Source organism: Aedes aegypti, chromosome 3 (genome assembly GCF_002204515.2).
Source record: "Aedes aegypti strain LVP_AGWG chromosome 3, AaegL5.0 Primary Assembly, whole genome shotgun sequence".
Classification (NCBI taxonomy): domain Eukaryota; kingdom Metazoa; phylum Arthropoda; class Insecta; order Diptera; family Culicidae; genus Aedes; species Aedes aegypti.
The window spans coordinates 342,572,463-342,591,020 of NC_035109.1; the positions used below are offsets into that span (position 1 = coordinate 342,572,463).

An 18,558-nucleotide genomic window follows, 5' to 3' on the forward strand; every position below is an offset into this window, starting at 1 on the left:
CAAGTAAATGCGAATAAATACTTGATACTTTTAATTCAAATAGGTATTGAATGAAATTACTTGAATCGAATGAGTACTTCCTCATGTACGTTTTTGCAAAGGGTGGTGCAGCCTTGAAAAATCTTGTTTTATTCACGAAAGTTTATCAAGAATTTTGACTCAAAAGTATGTTTATTTTATGAATAAATCATCAATGCGATTCTTTAAAAATATCTATCGCAATCGTTTTAGTTCTATGTTTCCTTCATAATAAAAACTACTCAAATGATTCGAGTAGGTATCGATACATTCCTTAGGTAAACTTATGACATTGTTGACGGTGTTGATTACTTCAGGTAAATAGAAGAATTTTCGGTGGAAGCTAACCATTCAATACTATGAAAGCACAAAAAATAGTTTGACCTATCGAAAGGCCGGCTCCAAAGGCACGTTTCCCGCTAGTTGGTATATTTGTGTCGTTGAGGAGATTGTGCTTATTCTGTAAATCGCGTGAGATCAGACGAATTGAATGAGGTGACAAAGTTCAGCTTGCACCCATTTGAGATCAGCTCCTCTACCTATTAGATATTTTGTAGGTATTGATACTTTTCTATGACACTTTTTTTCATATAAAAGTATCGATGCTTTGAAGATATTATATTCTCCCTAATACAAAAGCAAAAAAATAATAACTTTAGCATAGAAAGCTCTTAGTTAAGAAATGTGGCAAGTGCTCTAAGAACAAGCTGAGAAATAGGCTTTGTAGCAGTTTGTAAGGAAGTGATTCCAAAAAGAAGAACAATAATCATTCACTAAATTTCAAGAAAGTGTTTATATTGCCCCAAAACCTTTTCACCAGTCTTGTTTTCGAACCAATTATAGATCTTGTTTTCTTGACATTTCATATCTAGCATTTACTAAGGCATAATTGCTATGATCGATTTCTTTCCTTCGATTTTCTGTTCGGATTAGTACACTTCAGTTCAATCGATTTTAGTAAAATTTTACAATGCAGTCTGATGAATGACGATGAACTTTCCACCTAAAAAATAATGCGCTCTCGAGCTAGGCATTGGATATATATAGAATGCGTTGTGTTTGGTTGGACATCTAATTCTTCCGAAAGAGGTGCACTTTGCGAAAAAGGATTACGTGATTATTGAGCTGAAATCCAATTCAGGTTAACTTCTGCTTCCATGAGTCCTCTAAGGGCGTAGGGGTAACGCGCCCTAACTAGAGATCAGGGAGTCGTGAGTTCGATTCACTGAGTAGACGTGTAATTTTTTCGCAAAACTTCACATTTATTTGTCCATTTAATCCAATTGCAAAGTATATGTAATATTTAGCTTTTCGGTAGTTAATTTTGTATACTAAATTCATACTTAAAGGTGTGATCTTTTTTTAAAAAACTTACTGAAAAAACATGGCTGATTTCCTCAGCATTGGATTGATCAAAATTTCAAATCAATGTGTCATTAGATTCGTAATCTTATATTCTTTGAAAGGCGCTTACGAAAATTTGGTGGAAAATTCTGAAAACTATTCAAATTCAATGAAACATTCTTCCAGTGTGTTTTTCTGAAAAATGTCACAACTTTAAGTAAAAATTTAGTATACAAAATTCAGAAACTGTTTCTGGGAAAATACTTACGAAGTGAGAATAACTCATTGGCTTTCAAATGCGCCATAGAGAATTTCATTTGGACGTGTAATCACAGAGATGTGGACAAAACAATTGTTCATGTTTTTTAGAGGGTGATCCCAAACATTTGCACGAGAGCGTATCATCTGTGAAAAACACTACAAAAAACCTTTTGTTTCCAAAAGTTATTAACTGCATGCAAAAGTAGAAAGTTAGAACTTGAAGTTGCCATGAAACTAGCTGCGTCATTTTGCGTAGAATGGAGATTTTTAAGGTGAAAGTGGACTAAAATTTCACATAAATTTGTTTATAACATTTTAACGATAAGAGATACAAGGTTTTCGTGTTCAGCAAAAATGTGTATTTTATCGATCCAAACAACTTTGTAGAAGATTTGAAAAATGTGAAAAATTCTATTGAAAAGTTATGTACAAAAAACAAGTTTTAAGGGGTGTCGAAGACAAAATGCTCCATATCTCATTACCGCGAATATATAGAAATTTTGCGTCTTCGGCAAAGTTGTTTGTAATTACATACTCTACAACTTTGCCGAAGACTTGAAATCTCTAACTTAATTTTTAGAAAAAATATTTTTTTTATCTCACTTGGGGGTGAATTGATCATCTTACCCCTAATACCAAAAGAAGCGCCTTTTAATATCAAGAAACTTCATCGAAGACACCAAACATCTAGAACCAATAGTTTTGAAGTTATTCTATTTTGATCGTGAAATCGATGAAATAAATCACTGTGCTACGTTCTCGTTCAAAAATAGAACGCGTTCAGTTCACTTTTGGCTCGCGTTCAGTTCGAAATGCATCACTGGTTCCTATTAAGTTCTATGTGAACTTCGAAGAGAAGTTGAAGTTCACAACAAGTTTCGAAATGGAAATACATAAGAAATCAAGACATTGCATTACTTCTTAAGCAACAGCACAACACGTACAGTACTGGACAGAATAAAGTACGCATTGGCCGTTTTCCCATACAAATGGTCAAGTTTGGAGATCTGAATCTCAGCTTTTAGTGTTCCGATTGATCTGAAATTTTCACCACAGCCACATAGATTTTACTCAATTAAAATATCACTGCATTTGAAACACAATCTTTTAAATTATTAAAAATCTCTCAATTTGCAAAAAAATGCGAAATTTAGTTTTGAAAATATTTTGAAAACAATCAGTTTTACCGAAAAATGATGTTCTGCAAATTTATGTGTCTTATCAGATTGTACATTTTTGCAGAAGGACATATTGCTCTAAATATTTTCATATAAAAATTATTTTTACTTTGAAATTTTGTCATTTTTATCAAAATTTAAGACTTGCGATAACTTAAAAGTTCATTAATGAAAAACTATGAATTTCTAGCCTAGCAAAATTGAGGTTACTTTCAAGCTGCGGTGAAAATTTCAGGTCAATCAGACAACTAGAAACCGAGATATAAGACTCCAAACTTGATCATTTTGTATGGAAAAACGACCAATGCTTACATTATTCTGTCCAGTACTGTATGTGGAGCAGCGGTACGTACTACAGATTCAACGATGACGACCTGAGTTCGAGTCTTGTAGCAGACATTGAAAAAAAAATCATTGTAGCTTAAATTCTCCAAATGACTAGTAATAAAAGAAACTCTGATCGAAAATGTGATCGATGTGATTTTTTTTTTACATTTTCGTTATCCTAATTGGAGTTGCTTATTGAGCTGCATTACATTCTTTACAGCAGCTTAAAGAAACGTTTTGGGAACGTAAGTTCGGATAATTACATAAAAAGTGCGCTGTATAGAACGCTTTCCATGATCCTTCGATGAGCTGAATAAGCTTAAACATGCTCTTTTGTCTGAACTATTGGTTGCTTGGGCATATACCAACCAGTTTTTGTCTAGTCAAGGATCTTTACAGGTATGAAGTTACATCGAATTTCTGGACATATTATGTCATAGTTATTTTCACTAGATTAGGGTGAATCTAAGTCTACTCTGAAACGGGGCTAAACGAGATTGAATATTTTATGGAGAAAATCGAAAATTCAGTTTTTGGACCTTCAAAAACGAAGCAAAGACACGTATGCCAAAATAAAAAAATACAGGTCTTTTTTTATATTCATAAAATTTTAACGAAGTCACAGCACTTTTAAATAATATCCTTTTTCTGAGAAACTGCCCGTTCCACCCAGGAGTTACCCCGTATTTTAGTTTCGCTAGGTATAGCTTTTTAAACGGAAAGACTTTCGGTTTGTCGTTGTCTGTTCTATATTGATTGATAAATCATTGAATCAATAATGAAAGAAATTCATCGATTACAGTGCCATCTATGGTCGAGAATGTAATTGGTATTGAAGAGCTAGTCCGCTAAGACCACGCAGATCCTAGCGAGGCTAGCCCGTCCACATCCGATTGCAAATCATAAAGAAATACAATACAGTAGATGTCTCCTTCAACTGGGCAGCTAACTGACTGATACCTCAATCAGCAGCTGCAACTCTCTTTATTCAAACCAGGTATACATTTACAATTCATCATTCTACACAAATATCATACCTCTATCAAATCTTCCACACTTTTACCTACGACGACGCATGCTTCTCAACCGACGATTCTTCTACCTGAGGTGCGACACTACCTCTATGCCAACACTCCTCCTTAGGGTCGCAACTTCAACTCCCGATCGTCTCCTCTTGTCTCGAAACTCCTCCTCGTTCCGAACTTCGTACATGCTCTGTCCTCCATCCGAGCTCCTCCTGACTTCGATCCTGTCCACGAGCTCCTTTGACCAGCCAGCTGCCATCCAGTGGCCTGTATCGCCTACGTTCCCGATAGATCCCGTCCTCCGTTGCGGCCAATCCATCCAGCCTGAGGATTCCTTACTGCGCCACGCGACTTATGCGGCCAATCCTCCTCCAGAACGATACATGCTGTAAAAACACGTTCCTGTTGAACCTGTTGAAAGGCTAGTCCGCTAAGACCACGCAGATCCTAGCGAGGCTAGCCCGTCCACATCCGATTGCAAATCATAAAGAAATACAATACAGTAGATGTCTCCTTCAACTGGGCAGCTAACTGACTGATACCTCAATCAGCAGCTGCAACTCTCTTTATTCAAACCAGGTATACATTTACAATTCATCATTCTTTTTTTTTTTTTTTTTTTTTTTTTTTTTTTTTTTTTTTTTTTTTTTGTATGGTATTCAGTTGGAGCTGCCTGACAGCTTAACTTGTCAAGGCTGAACCCTCGGTCTGGCTTTTGCCAAGTTTCCCCTCTACCAGGACCAATACTCAGACGGACTAGGCAATGGCGCCCACATGAACACTGTTTTTTTATTAGTATTGTGACGTGGTAGTTTTTGAAAAGTGCCCAAATTCCCTTGCTTCTGAGAAAAGGAAGCATTGTGAAAATCAGCAGCTCCATCAGAATTTGTTTGAAATAGTTGTGTAGTAGTGTCATTACTAATACTGTCTAGTCGAAATGGTTTTGAATAATTTGTCATTCAAGTGCTATTCTGATTACTCCTGTCTTTTACGTAAGATTAGAGTCTTAAATGTCAATTGTCGTCAAGTTTTAACAAAATTAAGCTGTTTAGTAGTAGTTCTAGTTAATTTTATTTTTTGTTGTTAAAAGTGTTTATTGGTCATTACGTTCATATATCCTTAAAGAAAAAAGTCGCTTTCCTTGTCTGTTCAACAATTTTTCGAAACTAGCAAGTGTACCCTAATGATCGATCTCAGCGTCTTACTTTCCATAGTCATTTTATAGTGAATATTGAAGAGTAAAGTTACCTTAGGCTTCTATTACAGTCTCCTACATGATTCACTTTTCGGTGGCAAATGCAATGCTTCACAACGCCTACTTTCTACTTGTAAATTTTGCGAAAATGAAGCTGGAATTAGATTATTTATACCGCTGTTACAAAAGAGGTATTTCTTATTATGGCAATGTAAAAACCATATTAAAATAAGATTGTCGCCACTCATTTCTACTCAGTGAATCTACTAGTCATTTTCCTAAGAGTTTTTAAGTATTCCCTACGTCGTATATGATAACGATGTATCTAACTAGCTAATAGTAAGAGTGGCTACGGATCATTCTGGTTAGCAAAAGGCAAACTGAACGTCACCAATAGTATTAATGTCCACTTCGAATAGATTAATTATTTGAAATGGGCATCAATTCTATCAATGACGCAGAATGTCCGTTGGATCACATCCGAGATATTATTGCGTCTATGCCATATGAATTATGACGCGGCTTTAAGCAAAAAGTGCCAAAATGTGATACCACCACTACAGGTTACGCCTTTGGTTTCCATCATATGGGCTAATGGATTATGCCCTCCCATCGCGGCAAGGTCGCATAACCAAGGGGAGGGACATTTACAATTCATCATTCTACACAAATATCATACCTCTATCAAATCTTCCACACTTTTACCTACGACGACGCATGCTTCTCAACCGACGATTCTTCTACCTGAGGTGCGACACTACCTCTATGCCAACAATTGGAACCGTTTTTCTCATGCATTTGACCGATTTTCTTCAGGTTTTATCAAGATAATTGATGTAAAACCAAATAATAATAGCCCATGAAAATATATGAAAAGGTAATTAGTCTGAGGTTTTTTTATTTTTTCGAGCATTGCGTCGTTGTCTAGCGGCAGTTAATAGAGCTAGCTTGATTTTTTCCACAAAATCATTTACTATAAACATATGTCATCTTACTTGTACACGTCCTCTCCGTTAAGACACCTTTCTTCTCTATCATTTAGGTGTTTGTCGTAGTTTGGTTTGACTTTATTAACGAGATTTTTAGCCCTGGGCTAGTTCATCTCGGGACCAACGGCTTTACTTCCCCTTCCGAAGGAAGTCGTCACTATAACTTTTTACGTCATAAGTGACTATGTCGGGGATGGGATTCGATCCCAGGTCCTCGGCGTGAGAGGCGAGTGTTCTAACCACTACACCAGGTCCGTCCCCCCTGTTTGTCGTAGTACTATTTCTACTTTTCAATCACCTGCACATCTCAGCTCACAACATGAAGTCTTTGTGAGATACGTTGAGCTCCTACGAGTTTATTTTGTGAACGACATTAACTTCATTTCGTTCCACACCGCTTCTTCTAAGCTATTTATTCCAAAAAAGGCAAGTTTACTATTTCCAAAAAAAAACATTCCACATTCTAAGGAAGGACCCTCCAGGGTCTGTCATCATCTCCAATATTGCTGCTGTTCTGACGGAACCGAAATATCGGCATGAATGCTTGTTATAATTTTGAATGCAACAATTTTTTTTAAATTTGTTTTTGAAAAGACAAGGTACTATTTGCAACAAATGGAAAAGGATTTCTCAACTTGTTTTCTTACTTTAAATTGCCAAACTTACGCATTAATATAGTTTTTATTTCATGTTTATAGACGGGTGTATCAAATTTTCGATAAACCATACCATACAGGGTTCAAATTTTCACTGATTTTCAGAGGAAAATCTTCTTCAAGCATTGAGAAACATGTCTTATTCTCGGGCTATCTTGATTATCTTTGGCATGGTTTTTAAGCTTTACAGTCAACAATCCCTCACAAGATTATATATACACAAATGTATCTTATGGCTAAGTTTCAGACCTATCAAAACCACCCTGCCAAAGTGAACCAGAGAAGTGCCAAAGTAGGTTGACCAACTTGAAGAAGATTTTGTTTCTCAACATCCCTAAATCCGCTGTCAATAAACTTGACAGACAGGTTTCTTGCATAAAATCAAACCGTAAATTTTCACCTTTAAAAGTTTTACCTTATGCTACTTTAAAGTCTGTTAAACGTATCAAACCATTTCAACTCTTCGTTTTAGTTCTCTCATGTTCAACAAAATAAAAACGATATATTTTCTTCTATGATACTGCACTCATAAAACTCTTGTCTTCTTGATAATGTACCAACAATACATAAATCGGGTGGATTTCATCTTTGAAATCAATCGAAAATTGAAGGCGAGTGGCTGGGATTAAACTTATTCTTTTGAATACTAAATGTAAGTTGTGTGATCAATGTTTCTTCTATCTTGATGTAATAGTAATAAAGCTTTACTTCATTTCGGCTGAAGCCTTTTCACTGCTTTCGATTTTCATTGGTTATGTGTAGCGGACGAAAGCACACCTACAATTGTATGTCTTTCGATTGTGTTGGCTATCAAAACAGTACACTGTTTTACCCTACGGTTCATTTTCTAAAGAACTTTTATTTTTGCTAAAACCAGGTTGTGGTGAAAATATAGAATTCACTCTGTAATCATTACAATTTACTATTATGTATTTTCTGTTGCAATGTTACTACCGCTTGTATACTTTAAGTAGGTATACGTTTCGAGTTTGTACTGAACAAAGTGTATCAATTTTCATATTTAGTCTAGCAGTAGATTGCTTCCTAAGGTAACTGTGTCGAGAGCCGAATACAATTTGCAAGATATATAGAAAAATTAGAATGAATATATTGAAACAATCAGTAAGATTGTGAAAGGTGCAACTCAAGTATATAAATGCCAATTGTTTGAAAGATACATATATATCACATTACTAAAAATAATATTTCACGTAAGTATGTACAAAAGCCCGTAGTGAGCAAATAGTTCAAAACAGAGGCAACATATCATCATGTTTGCCATCTTTCTTTATATGTCTTTCGAATTTCGTCACTACCTCATTTCATTTCGTTATTTCTAGTAAAACGTAGAAAATGAACAAAATATACGAAAAAGCGCGGAGCGAATGGACTTATAATATTGTTAAAAAATAACGTTAATGTTAGTGTGTCACGACCATATTAGCCGGGGAACCGTGCCTTCTCCAGAGAATCTGGATAGGATTTAACCAAAAGTTAATCCCCGTCCTTGCATGTTGTCAGTCGAAGATTTGCTTAACAAATAATTTAGTTACCATTAATTTTACATGGACATTTTCCGTTTGCTCTTTAGCCCAATAACGGGAGCTACGGTCTCGTTACGAGGCGTCACTAGATCATTGTGTCCCATAGGAACTGAAGGAATACCCGTGCGAGCAGGAGTCATCCCACTACCGCTACTGCTTAGATAAGTTGGAAGCGCATACATTGAAACGTTGGCAAGCGGAAGAGGATCCAGTTTTTTGAACATTTTAATTTTTTGCTTCTCCGCCAGCACCGGAGAAAGCTGCTGGTGATGTTTCGGGGTGGTTGGCAGGCTGGCATAGTTGTTAGCTTGATTGCTGTCGACCAGCGATGATCCACTCAAGCTATTGGCAGAGCACTCGCGCAGCATCATAAGGTGGTCCAGTTTGTCGACGGTAGCATTCAGCTCGTGCTCCCAGACATCCTGCTCTTGCTGCTGGCCATCGCCACCTTCCACTGGACGGACGGCTAGTGTTTTCACTTTCTGGCGGAGCAATTCCAGATTCAGATCTGCGTCGTTCATATAGTCATCGTCAGTAGGGTCCTTCTCACTGACAGCGGAACTAGTTGCCAACGAAGTACTTCCCACCGAGTGGATCTCGCACTTGTCCAGCTCAGTCGATATGTCTGGCATATTACTGCTGAAGTTGTGGTAGTTACTGCAACTGCTGGCACCGGGTGAGCTAAGCTTCATCGAGCTCGTCGACGGAGGGAGGTTGGATAATTCTGCACCCACGCCAGGCTCGCGAGGCCCGGACGGAGCTGCCAGACTCAAGTCACCCCGCTGCTTGTGGATCTCCTCACTGATTTGCTCTAAATTTCGCAACGCCGTTCCGTAGGCACTTTTCGCTGCAACAATCTGATCCTCTAGCTGCTGGATACGTCCCTTCTGTGCTTCCAACTGTTCCTGGCACAGTTGTTTCTCCTCAAAGTATGGCCTCGATTTCTGTATACTACGCCGGTTTCGCTCCTCCAAGTGTTGTACCTAAAAACAGAAGAGATTGCGTGAATACGTGTATCAATTTAATTTAATGCAACTTTTGAATTACAGGCCACTAAGAAGTTATACATTTTTGAAAGAGATCTATACATCGATTCTGTTCCACACCACTTGTTCGATTTTAGAATAAATTGTGGTTGTCCTCCCAAGATTTGAGCTCATTAAATGAAATCTGGTGCTGCACAAGCGGTTCAAAGTTGGTACGAGAATTACAATGAGAAAACCAAGTATTATGTACATTCAATCGTTCAGTTTTTGTATGTGCTCTTGAAGATTAGTAGTGAACGAAATTCATTTGCCTAATAAAGACTTGACTTTTTAAAATGAAGAAGCTTCAGAATGTTTATTCAATACACACTTCCTCAGTTGTATGGGTATAACATTTACGAATGCACCAAATTTGTAGTATTTGTTTTGAGATTCAACCAAATGTATAATTCTGTTCCTTCAAATCTTCAAGAGCATATAGGATTTATCCTGAAAACTTCACTTGTTAACAGTTTTGCCTGTACCGTCTCCTTCGGTTCTCAGTCGATTCTTTTCGTTTTCTTTGTGACGAACATCACATTATATCAAATTTTGAGCACTATTGAAAAACTTCTGTAAAAACTATTGATGTAAAAGTTACATATAGCCTGAATTTTGACAATAAAAAAGCGCCAAGTTAAAAAGTGATGATGCAGGAAAATAACGCGTCATATCATCTTGGTATCTTCGGAGCATTTGTTCCTTATCACTCAATGAATATATACAATAGGAATAAGGTACACCGGGGCAAGTTAAAACGGCTAGGGTAAGATGAAATGGCAAGTTATCATTATGCAATATTATAATTAGGAGATATTAAACTATGGAAACATTAAGATAACAGATGAAGCAAACTTTTACAGAAGAAAAAGACGCTAACATTTATTAACATCATCTTCAAAACTTAGCATTTCATCTTGCCCCACCCGTTTCAACTTGCCCCGGTGTACCTTAAGCCAAATTTTTTTGCATAGAGTTGTTTGTTTTGCCGCTGTCAAATGGAAACAACCTAATGATAGGTATATATCAGTTAACCCAAATTTGGATTATCCCACAGAAGAGCCGAATTGCGTCAAAAGAAGTCAAAGTTGGGTTGATTTGCGGCTCCGTGTATAGCATAGTTTCTCTGCCACATTACTTTTTGTCGTGGTGCATTTTTATTGTCAAATTTCAGCCTATCTGTAAGTTTTCACACAACGTTTTTAATAGTTCAATAGTTCATAAGCAAGGTAATTTGTAGTCCGTCAAAAATAAAATGAAAATAATAGTTTAAGAAACGACAGTTTTATCTAAATTTGACCAATTTTAGTGCGTCATAAAATGAAGAAGTGCGTCAAAAAATGAAGAAAAAACTTTTAGATCATGTAAGTTTTCTCTTGGATATTGAAGGTTTTCTAGATAACTTGTATATTAGAAACTGAACGCAATCATGAGCTTCCAACAATGATCATAAATCGAATTCATCAATTGCTCAAATACCGACATTGCATCAAGCAGCGATTCGAAAATTGAGTGTTTACGGATTTAGGACATAAGAGGTAAAATACTTCACAAAATTTCTCATGCATTGCAAATTGTATAAACACCAAATTGATAAATGGATCATGTATTGCAACACGTTAATATCAAATAGATGTTAAATTTTTCAATAAATCATTCGAAAATACAGAACCGAATTGAAGCACCTCTTAATCATATTTAATCTGATCAAAATTGGATCAGAGGACTCGGGAGTGGATTTGAAAATCAGGCCTAATGTACAAGCTTCCGTTTCACTTATGTGATTTTTCCTTTTCAAGAAATTCCGTTCCTATTTATTACCATCTTTGGTTTTCCTTTCCAATACCAGATATAGATTCAAATATGGCAATGGCACAAATCTCCGAAGAACTTGTCTGTGGAGCCGGCCCTGAGCTCCACCCATTACCTAATACCTCGATTGTACCTGATATGCGCTCATTCTTTGTCTTCTACTTTAAAGAAACACTCATTGTCCTTCAACCTAGTTGCTGCATATATTCTTATTCTATGTTCGTAACATCCTAATATCGCAAAGCCTCCTTCTCAGCATACCCCAAAAAGGCTTCAACGACCTTATGTCTCCATATCAATGATGCTTTAGACTTTGAAATTGAGTTTGCCGACCACGCTTTCCAGTTGAAGACCCACATTTGCGGAGCTGAATGATGACGCTGAGGTATTCAGCAAGAAAAAAAAAACAACAGAGAACCCATGTACGTAACAACTACGCGAGAGCAACAATTGACCTACAATTTAGCGACGTTTCCAACAATCCACCGGACGTAACAGCCGACCCAATCGAACGCCTCTCGAGTGCAGGGCTGGTAGCGTCTGAATGTTTTGAAAATATGTACTTTATAGACCTTTTGCCCGAAAAAAAAGAACTAACAAGAACCAAAAAGAGACCGGAAGAGACCAAACAGAAATCAAAAAAGCGAATAAAGCTCGATGATTCATTAAAATAAAACCTTACAAGGATCGAGAGATAAAAGTTTGATTCATCATAGAATAAGAAAAGACATTTCTCTAATAATATGTCTAAGAATTTTCCTTCAAGTATTTGTCTAAAGATTTAGATATTACAGTGGTTACACTATCAAGGGTCACCCACAGTGGCGATTCCCTAACCTCAAAACTACCTGTTCCACGAATAGAAATTCTTGAATTTCAGATACAAATTTGCATTCAATGAGTACATATTTGTTAGAAAGGATGATTTCAATTATTAACTTTTTGATTTGTAATCTAAATTTGCCGAAATAGTCATTTTTAGAGTCGTAAATCAGGTAAAAAGTGAGGTTACGAGTCGCCACTGGTCACCCACTATTATGGGACATTTGCCTTTTAATTACATGTGAAATTGAGTGGCTAATAATCGTGACTAGGTGACTCATAATAGTGTGAGCAGTGTATTCCAAAGATTTCTTAAGGAGTTCATTTACAGTCGTTGGGGCTGAGAATGGGTCACAAAAGGATATGTACGTCAAAAAATCATGGATGATTTACATTCGGGTTTCACGAGTATTTGACGGGTTTTGCGACTGAATCATTTTTTATGATTTGAGATGATTGAGTGATTTTGCATCACAATCTCAAGCGTGAGATTTGCGAAGCAGATCTCTAATGAGCAGGCATTGCAGAATTCGCTCTCATTTGAGTATGAAGCACGATCAAAGCAAGCAAAGAAAAACATCCCATCTGTTGCGGTCCACGATCGTCATTGTATCGCAAGGAGTAACAAGTCTGATAAATGGAAGCAGTGAGCGAGAGCCCCAAAGAGAGAGCAATGATAAAATCCAATTTTCTCGCTTGTTTACCGTTGGGGACAGGTGTTTTTCTTTACTGGCACGATAAACAATCCACGAACTTCCAATAGCAATAGTGTCCCCAAGGCTTGGAGCATGTTTAGAGGGGTTTTATCATGCACTACTATCCCCCAACCTAATCAAAGTTGTAGCAGTAGACGATAAACAGTCTCTCATAATGTGCAGCATGTTATGATAGTTACAGAGAGCGATACGTGAGAGATTCTCTCAATTTTCTCAGGATTCAATCCCTGCTAATGAGTTTGCACTCACGCGAGAGCGTATTGATTGAGATTTGAGTATGAGTCTATCAACACTGCCAATAAGCTTTAAATTTGGAATGTATGTACTTCGATGGTACAATTACAACCAGTGAATCAATTGTCACCCAACACGCAGCAACAAAGACAATGTCATCTCCCATTCTTGTTGCAACAATTTCGTTCCGCAACATCTGTTTATCATCACTTGAACAGAATATGACAATGATCGATCACCACGTGTGCAGCGATTTTCTGGGCTTCGCATTGCAATTTTCGAGAACTTTCTCCGTGTTGGTAAACATTGACACATTATCGAACAGCATCCATAAAACAAATTTGGTATTGTGTTTAAAATAACTGATTAATCGCGAGTTCAAAAGGTTGCAACAATCTTGCGCTCATTGATTGTCATGACAATTTTGCTTCTGATTGTATCCTTATCCACAACAGTTGGGACAAACGGTTGTGAGCGAGCTTGCTTTGTTGTTTGTTTTTTTTTTCTGTTTTGATGACAATTTGATTCACTGATTACAACTGTCCAAAAAATTAAAGAAAAATATGTATTCACTACGGCACTACAAGTGAATGAAAAATTATCCAATCTCATCCCCATTCACCGCTGAAAAATATTTATGAAAAACGATGCAAACAAGACAAAAAGTTATCTAAAATGTTTCACAAGTATGATAAACTCATTTAAAAGTACGATTATATAAAAAAATGTAAGTGCTATGGGAAAAAATATGTAAACCCAGCATTTATCGTCAACTGTAACCTGTACTGAAACAGTGATAATTTTAAACCTTCGCAAATATTTAAATTTGGTGCTATATTCCACGATCAATACATTTCAGGCAGTTGTTGACGTCATAATACCCGTATTTCAGCGATCCAGCTCATTTGTACTTCCGTGAGATGTTTCTGTAATATGAAAACACTAACAAATAATTAAATTTGAAAACAATTCCATAATTAAAATTGGAATAAGCGCGCGAAAAACTGTTGCTGGTTTGAAAAGTTGTCAAAATGTGTTGCATTGACAATAGACGTTAAAGTACATGCGTGATACTTTGCACAGGAGAACTTTAATGTTGTAAACTTTCTCTAGTTTCAACATACAAGGATATTGATATATAAAACAAAAACTACTATTTCTAAAAATGTATATTGTGATTAATTATGTGTAATAATATGTTTCCCAATATATGAGTTGTTAATTTTAGTTATATTAGCGTTATTAATTGACATATTTAATAAAAAAAACATTTTTACGATTTGACCCATTCTCACCCCCTAGACCCATTGTCATCCCCATTGACGGTAGTGATTATTTTCCAAAGAATTCATCCAAGAATTTTCCTAAGGAATTCCTTCTCTAAGAATTTTGTTTTAAATACCTTTAAAATTCATTCTGAAGTACTCCAAGGATGCACACAGCAAGTAGCTCAGAGTTCATCAGGAATTCCTCTAAACATTCTTTCAGATATTTTTCAAGAAAGTCCTAAGTGATCCAGGATTTTATGCAGCGATTCTTCGATTTTCTTAGAACATCCTCAAATATTGCCGTTCAACTTTCGAAGGATTTAAAATAAATGTCTTTGAGGATTTCTTCTAGATTTCAATTGGATATTTCTCTAAGGAGTTTCTCTTCTAGGAGTTTTTTTTCCAAGAATATCGCCAGGAAAAAATCAAGGAATTTTTCCAGAAATAATTGAAGTAATCTTTGTAAAGAAAATCGAGATGCAATTATGTTATAATTTAAATACTACAGTAAATTCTGATGAAACTTGTGTAAGTTCTAAAGTAACCCTTAATGAACAAGGATCTTAATAAAAACTGTTGGTCTCTTGAGAAAGTTTTAGAATATTTCCTATATAAATTGCTAAAAAAGTTAAAAAAAAAAAGTATCAATCGAATCTCTGGATGATATCCCACAGGATTTTAATTCCTTGAAAAATGTTAACTGGTGTGGAAACTTTTGAAAATTCCATGAGGGGTTTTTTTATAAATTCCTTGAAATGTGTTTGGATGAAATGCTTGAGAAATTCCTAGAATCAGTTCTAGAAGAACTTTATGATGAATCCTGAATTTATTGTAAAGGTTTCGGCAAAGTTCCTAATAGATTTCCTTGAATAACCCCTCGAGGACTTCTAGGAGCAACTGATGGAATCAATTAGTGGGCAGTCTAGAATCCCTGTCGAAATTACTGGAGGTAGTAGCGTTGGAGTGCTCTGGGCTTTCCTGGAGCAAACTTTGGAGAAATTTCTCTTAGCATCCTTTGAAAAATCGCTGGATTAATTTATGGTAGAATTAGTAGAGAAATTTTTGAAATTATTTCTTGAGAGATCTCTGCAAGAGTTCTTGGAAGTATTCCTGATGAAATCTCTGCACGGGTAGAAATCAGAATCCAAAAACAAGATTATGACTCATGATATCATCATTCCAGCGTGTTTTTATCTTATGAAAATACACCATGATTTGGACTATTGATATCATGAGTCAGATTGCCGTAACGCAACAAACGCGTTAGCTTTTTGTTGCTGGTTGCTCGAAATCATGATTTAAATGCCAAAAAAAGCTGAGTCGCGCATCCGTTTATGATCGACAAAATAAAAAAAAATAAAAAAAAACATACACTGAGAATCGAACCACGAACCTTCCGATTAAGAGTCCTGTATCATACCACACTACCACTGTATCATGTTGAAATCGAGGTGATCGAAACCAATGAGCTGATGCAAAGCGCGCCGCTCAGTGTTTTCACCCTGGATGTTACACTTATGAAGAATCATGTTTATGACTCCAGGAACCATGATTTGTGATCCTGATATTATGACCTAACCAATTTATGAATTTCATGATTTGGGGATCAGATTTTTATCCGTGTGGAGAAATCAGAAGAATATAATTCTTGATGGTTTTCTTCGATGAATCTGAGAAGAATTTCTTGAAGCAAAGAATAAGAAGAAAGTGACTTTAGAGATAGTTTTGGTTAAAATGCAGACCTTAGAGATCTTACTTTAACAATAGAGACTTTTTGGAGACTTGCATTGAAAAAGATACCATGTCTTCAAAATGAGAGCTGCTACCAACCCTGCGATTCAATTACATTTTGTTATGTGCTTTTCCTCCGCCGCTGAGACTCAACTATACATATTTCATAGCAGCCGCATGAAGCCACAAATCTGAGCCGGTGGGCATCAATGCAGCATCGTTGGAAAGCATCGCAGCATCCCCAAGAGATTGCCATGCAGCTAATTGATTGTTTGCGCATAGTTGAAGCAATGGTTATTTGCATGATGCGTGACGCCGTTCAAATGATTCGAAACATTCGTGTGTGACAGACAAGCATGACTTACACAGATACACGTGTGGGCCACAATCCACAACTCGTGGAAATTGTGGCACCGAAAATCGAACATTACGTAACGGACCTGCTGACCAACATGTATGTACAACTCGCAAAGATTGAAATGAGATTGGTGAATAATTGGAAGCAAATTAGGATGGAGTTGCCAAAATTAGCGAGTCGTTAAATTTTGCGAATGGTGCTGAAATTCATTTGCAAGAGAATAACAACCCCAACAGGCCATCCAGTATCGAATGCAAATTGATACAAGGTCAAGGTGGAATGGTTTTAGGATTGAAGTAGTAATTATAAATAGTAATCTGAAAAATGAAAATGCGCCAATTTTGTCTCTTTCTCATCTTCGATATGGTAATGGGTGACAAGGGTGCGCAATACTTGTCCATGTAAGTTATGGAAATTTCTACAAGCCAATTTTTTTTCGAAATTGTATATAGACGAAGGTCAACGAGGGATGTGGGGGTCTAAAATGTGTAGTCTACGTGTTTTAGAACAATCCCATATTTAAATTCATAATTTTGACTTTCTAAAGCACTGTTCTCATAATAAAACCAAAAAGTTTAACGATACCTAAGCTCAGCAACCTTGCTATAGTTTTGATTATATTTAGTACATCAAAATGGAAACAATTTGGTACACAACAGTGTGACATAAGTTTCACCTGCATCTATTATCGCTTTCAGAGTTCTGGCGGCTTTATTTTCCCATGTAAGACGCCTGATAAGTCATTCGTTCAGCTTGTTATTCGCATACCATGAGTCAAACACGTTACCCAGCATAGGAAAATTCAGTACAGACAAAAGTCACCTACCTCGCGGCACAGCTGGAAAGGAAACAAACTCGAAGGCATCATACCAAATCCGCTCGCTATTTAAAGCCCACATGTGACAAACTATAAATATGTTTAGGGTAGAAGCACCGGTTTCGGACTTACCACCAACTATAGCCATAGTGAATAATACACTGTTGTTCAAAGCAAAACAATCCTAATTATTTCATTACATAGATCACATTCACATAAAAGAGCTTAATTTATTTACTCGTCTAAATTCGTTGAAAATATATTGGCCAATTTAGAAACCGAAGTTAAGTACGGGGTCGAAACTTATCCTAGCGGCCCATATTGACCAGCGCGATTTTAATAACGCTTAAACGAAGCTACACAATATTGAGTACGATTTGCACAAAATCAAGCTCTTCTGGACCAACACAATATGTGTGTAATTTGAACGCATTCTACAAAAAACTACTTCTGGGCTGATTTATTTTTCTTGTTCACAAAGTGGAAGACTCATCAAGAATCTTCGCTATGCTGAGCACCACTGTGCGTTGCGTAATTTAAGAAAATGAAACAGAAATCGACTTTTCAGCAATTACACAAATGTGTTGGCCCAAAAAAGCATGATTGATTATGTATACCTTTTTTTAGAGAGTATGCGAGAGAATGGTTCTGCCAAGTTCCGATATTTTTAATTAATGATATAGATTTCATTTGACGTATTTGTAGTTCATATAGGGCTTCTCATATATTTGAAAACATTTTTTTCTAATGGTGTCCAAAACCTGTGTTTCTACCCTGCACATACAACAAATCCCTCCGCATGGCAGTCACGCTGATTTACTACGCAAACGAATTCACCCACTTTCCACGGATGGTAGCAAAACAACAAAGTGGCAGTTGTAATAAACATTGTGCCCGACGCGTAATCCTATTAGCAGTTATTGTGTTTTGACTGCGTGGAATCGCACAAGGAGACTGAAACACAATGAGCCACATTCGTACAAGGTACCTAGTCAAATCTCAATTGTTGAAAATTACCGGCAACGAGTCCCTCATGATGGATACCGTGTTTTGTTTTCTGGAAAAATTGGGTCAGTTGTTTTGCTGGTTGACAATCAATTGATCAAACATGCTCTTCATACACACTTACAGTCAGTGACAAAAGATAGTTTCCAAATGTTGTCTTTCAAAAAAATGCTTTAGTTTGGGTGTCTGCATCTCGCGTTCAAGAGGTTCGAATTGAATGGAAGTTGAATAAC

At 36.6% G+C, this 18,558-nt stretch overlaps 1 protein-coding gene across 2 annotated transcripts in view; it reads right to left on the minus strand.

Annotated features, from left to right (window-relative positions):
* Positions 1-6,999: 6,999 nt before the first annotated feature.
* LOC5579102 (SH3 domain-binding protein 5 homolog) overlaps positions 7,000-18,558 on the minus strand; it is a 78,403-nt gene continuing 66,844 nt past the window's right edge. For both annotated transcript variants that reach the window (XM_001657247.2, XM_021854548.1), the window contains exon 5: positions 7,000-9,520. In XM_001657247.2, the coding sequence (XP_001657297.2) occupies positions 8,555-9,520 (966 nt within the window). In that variant the 3' untranslated portion in view covers positions 7,000-8,554. The remainder of the gene's footprint in view (positions 9,521-18,558) is intronic.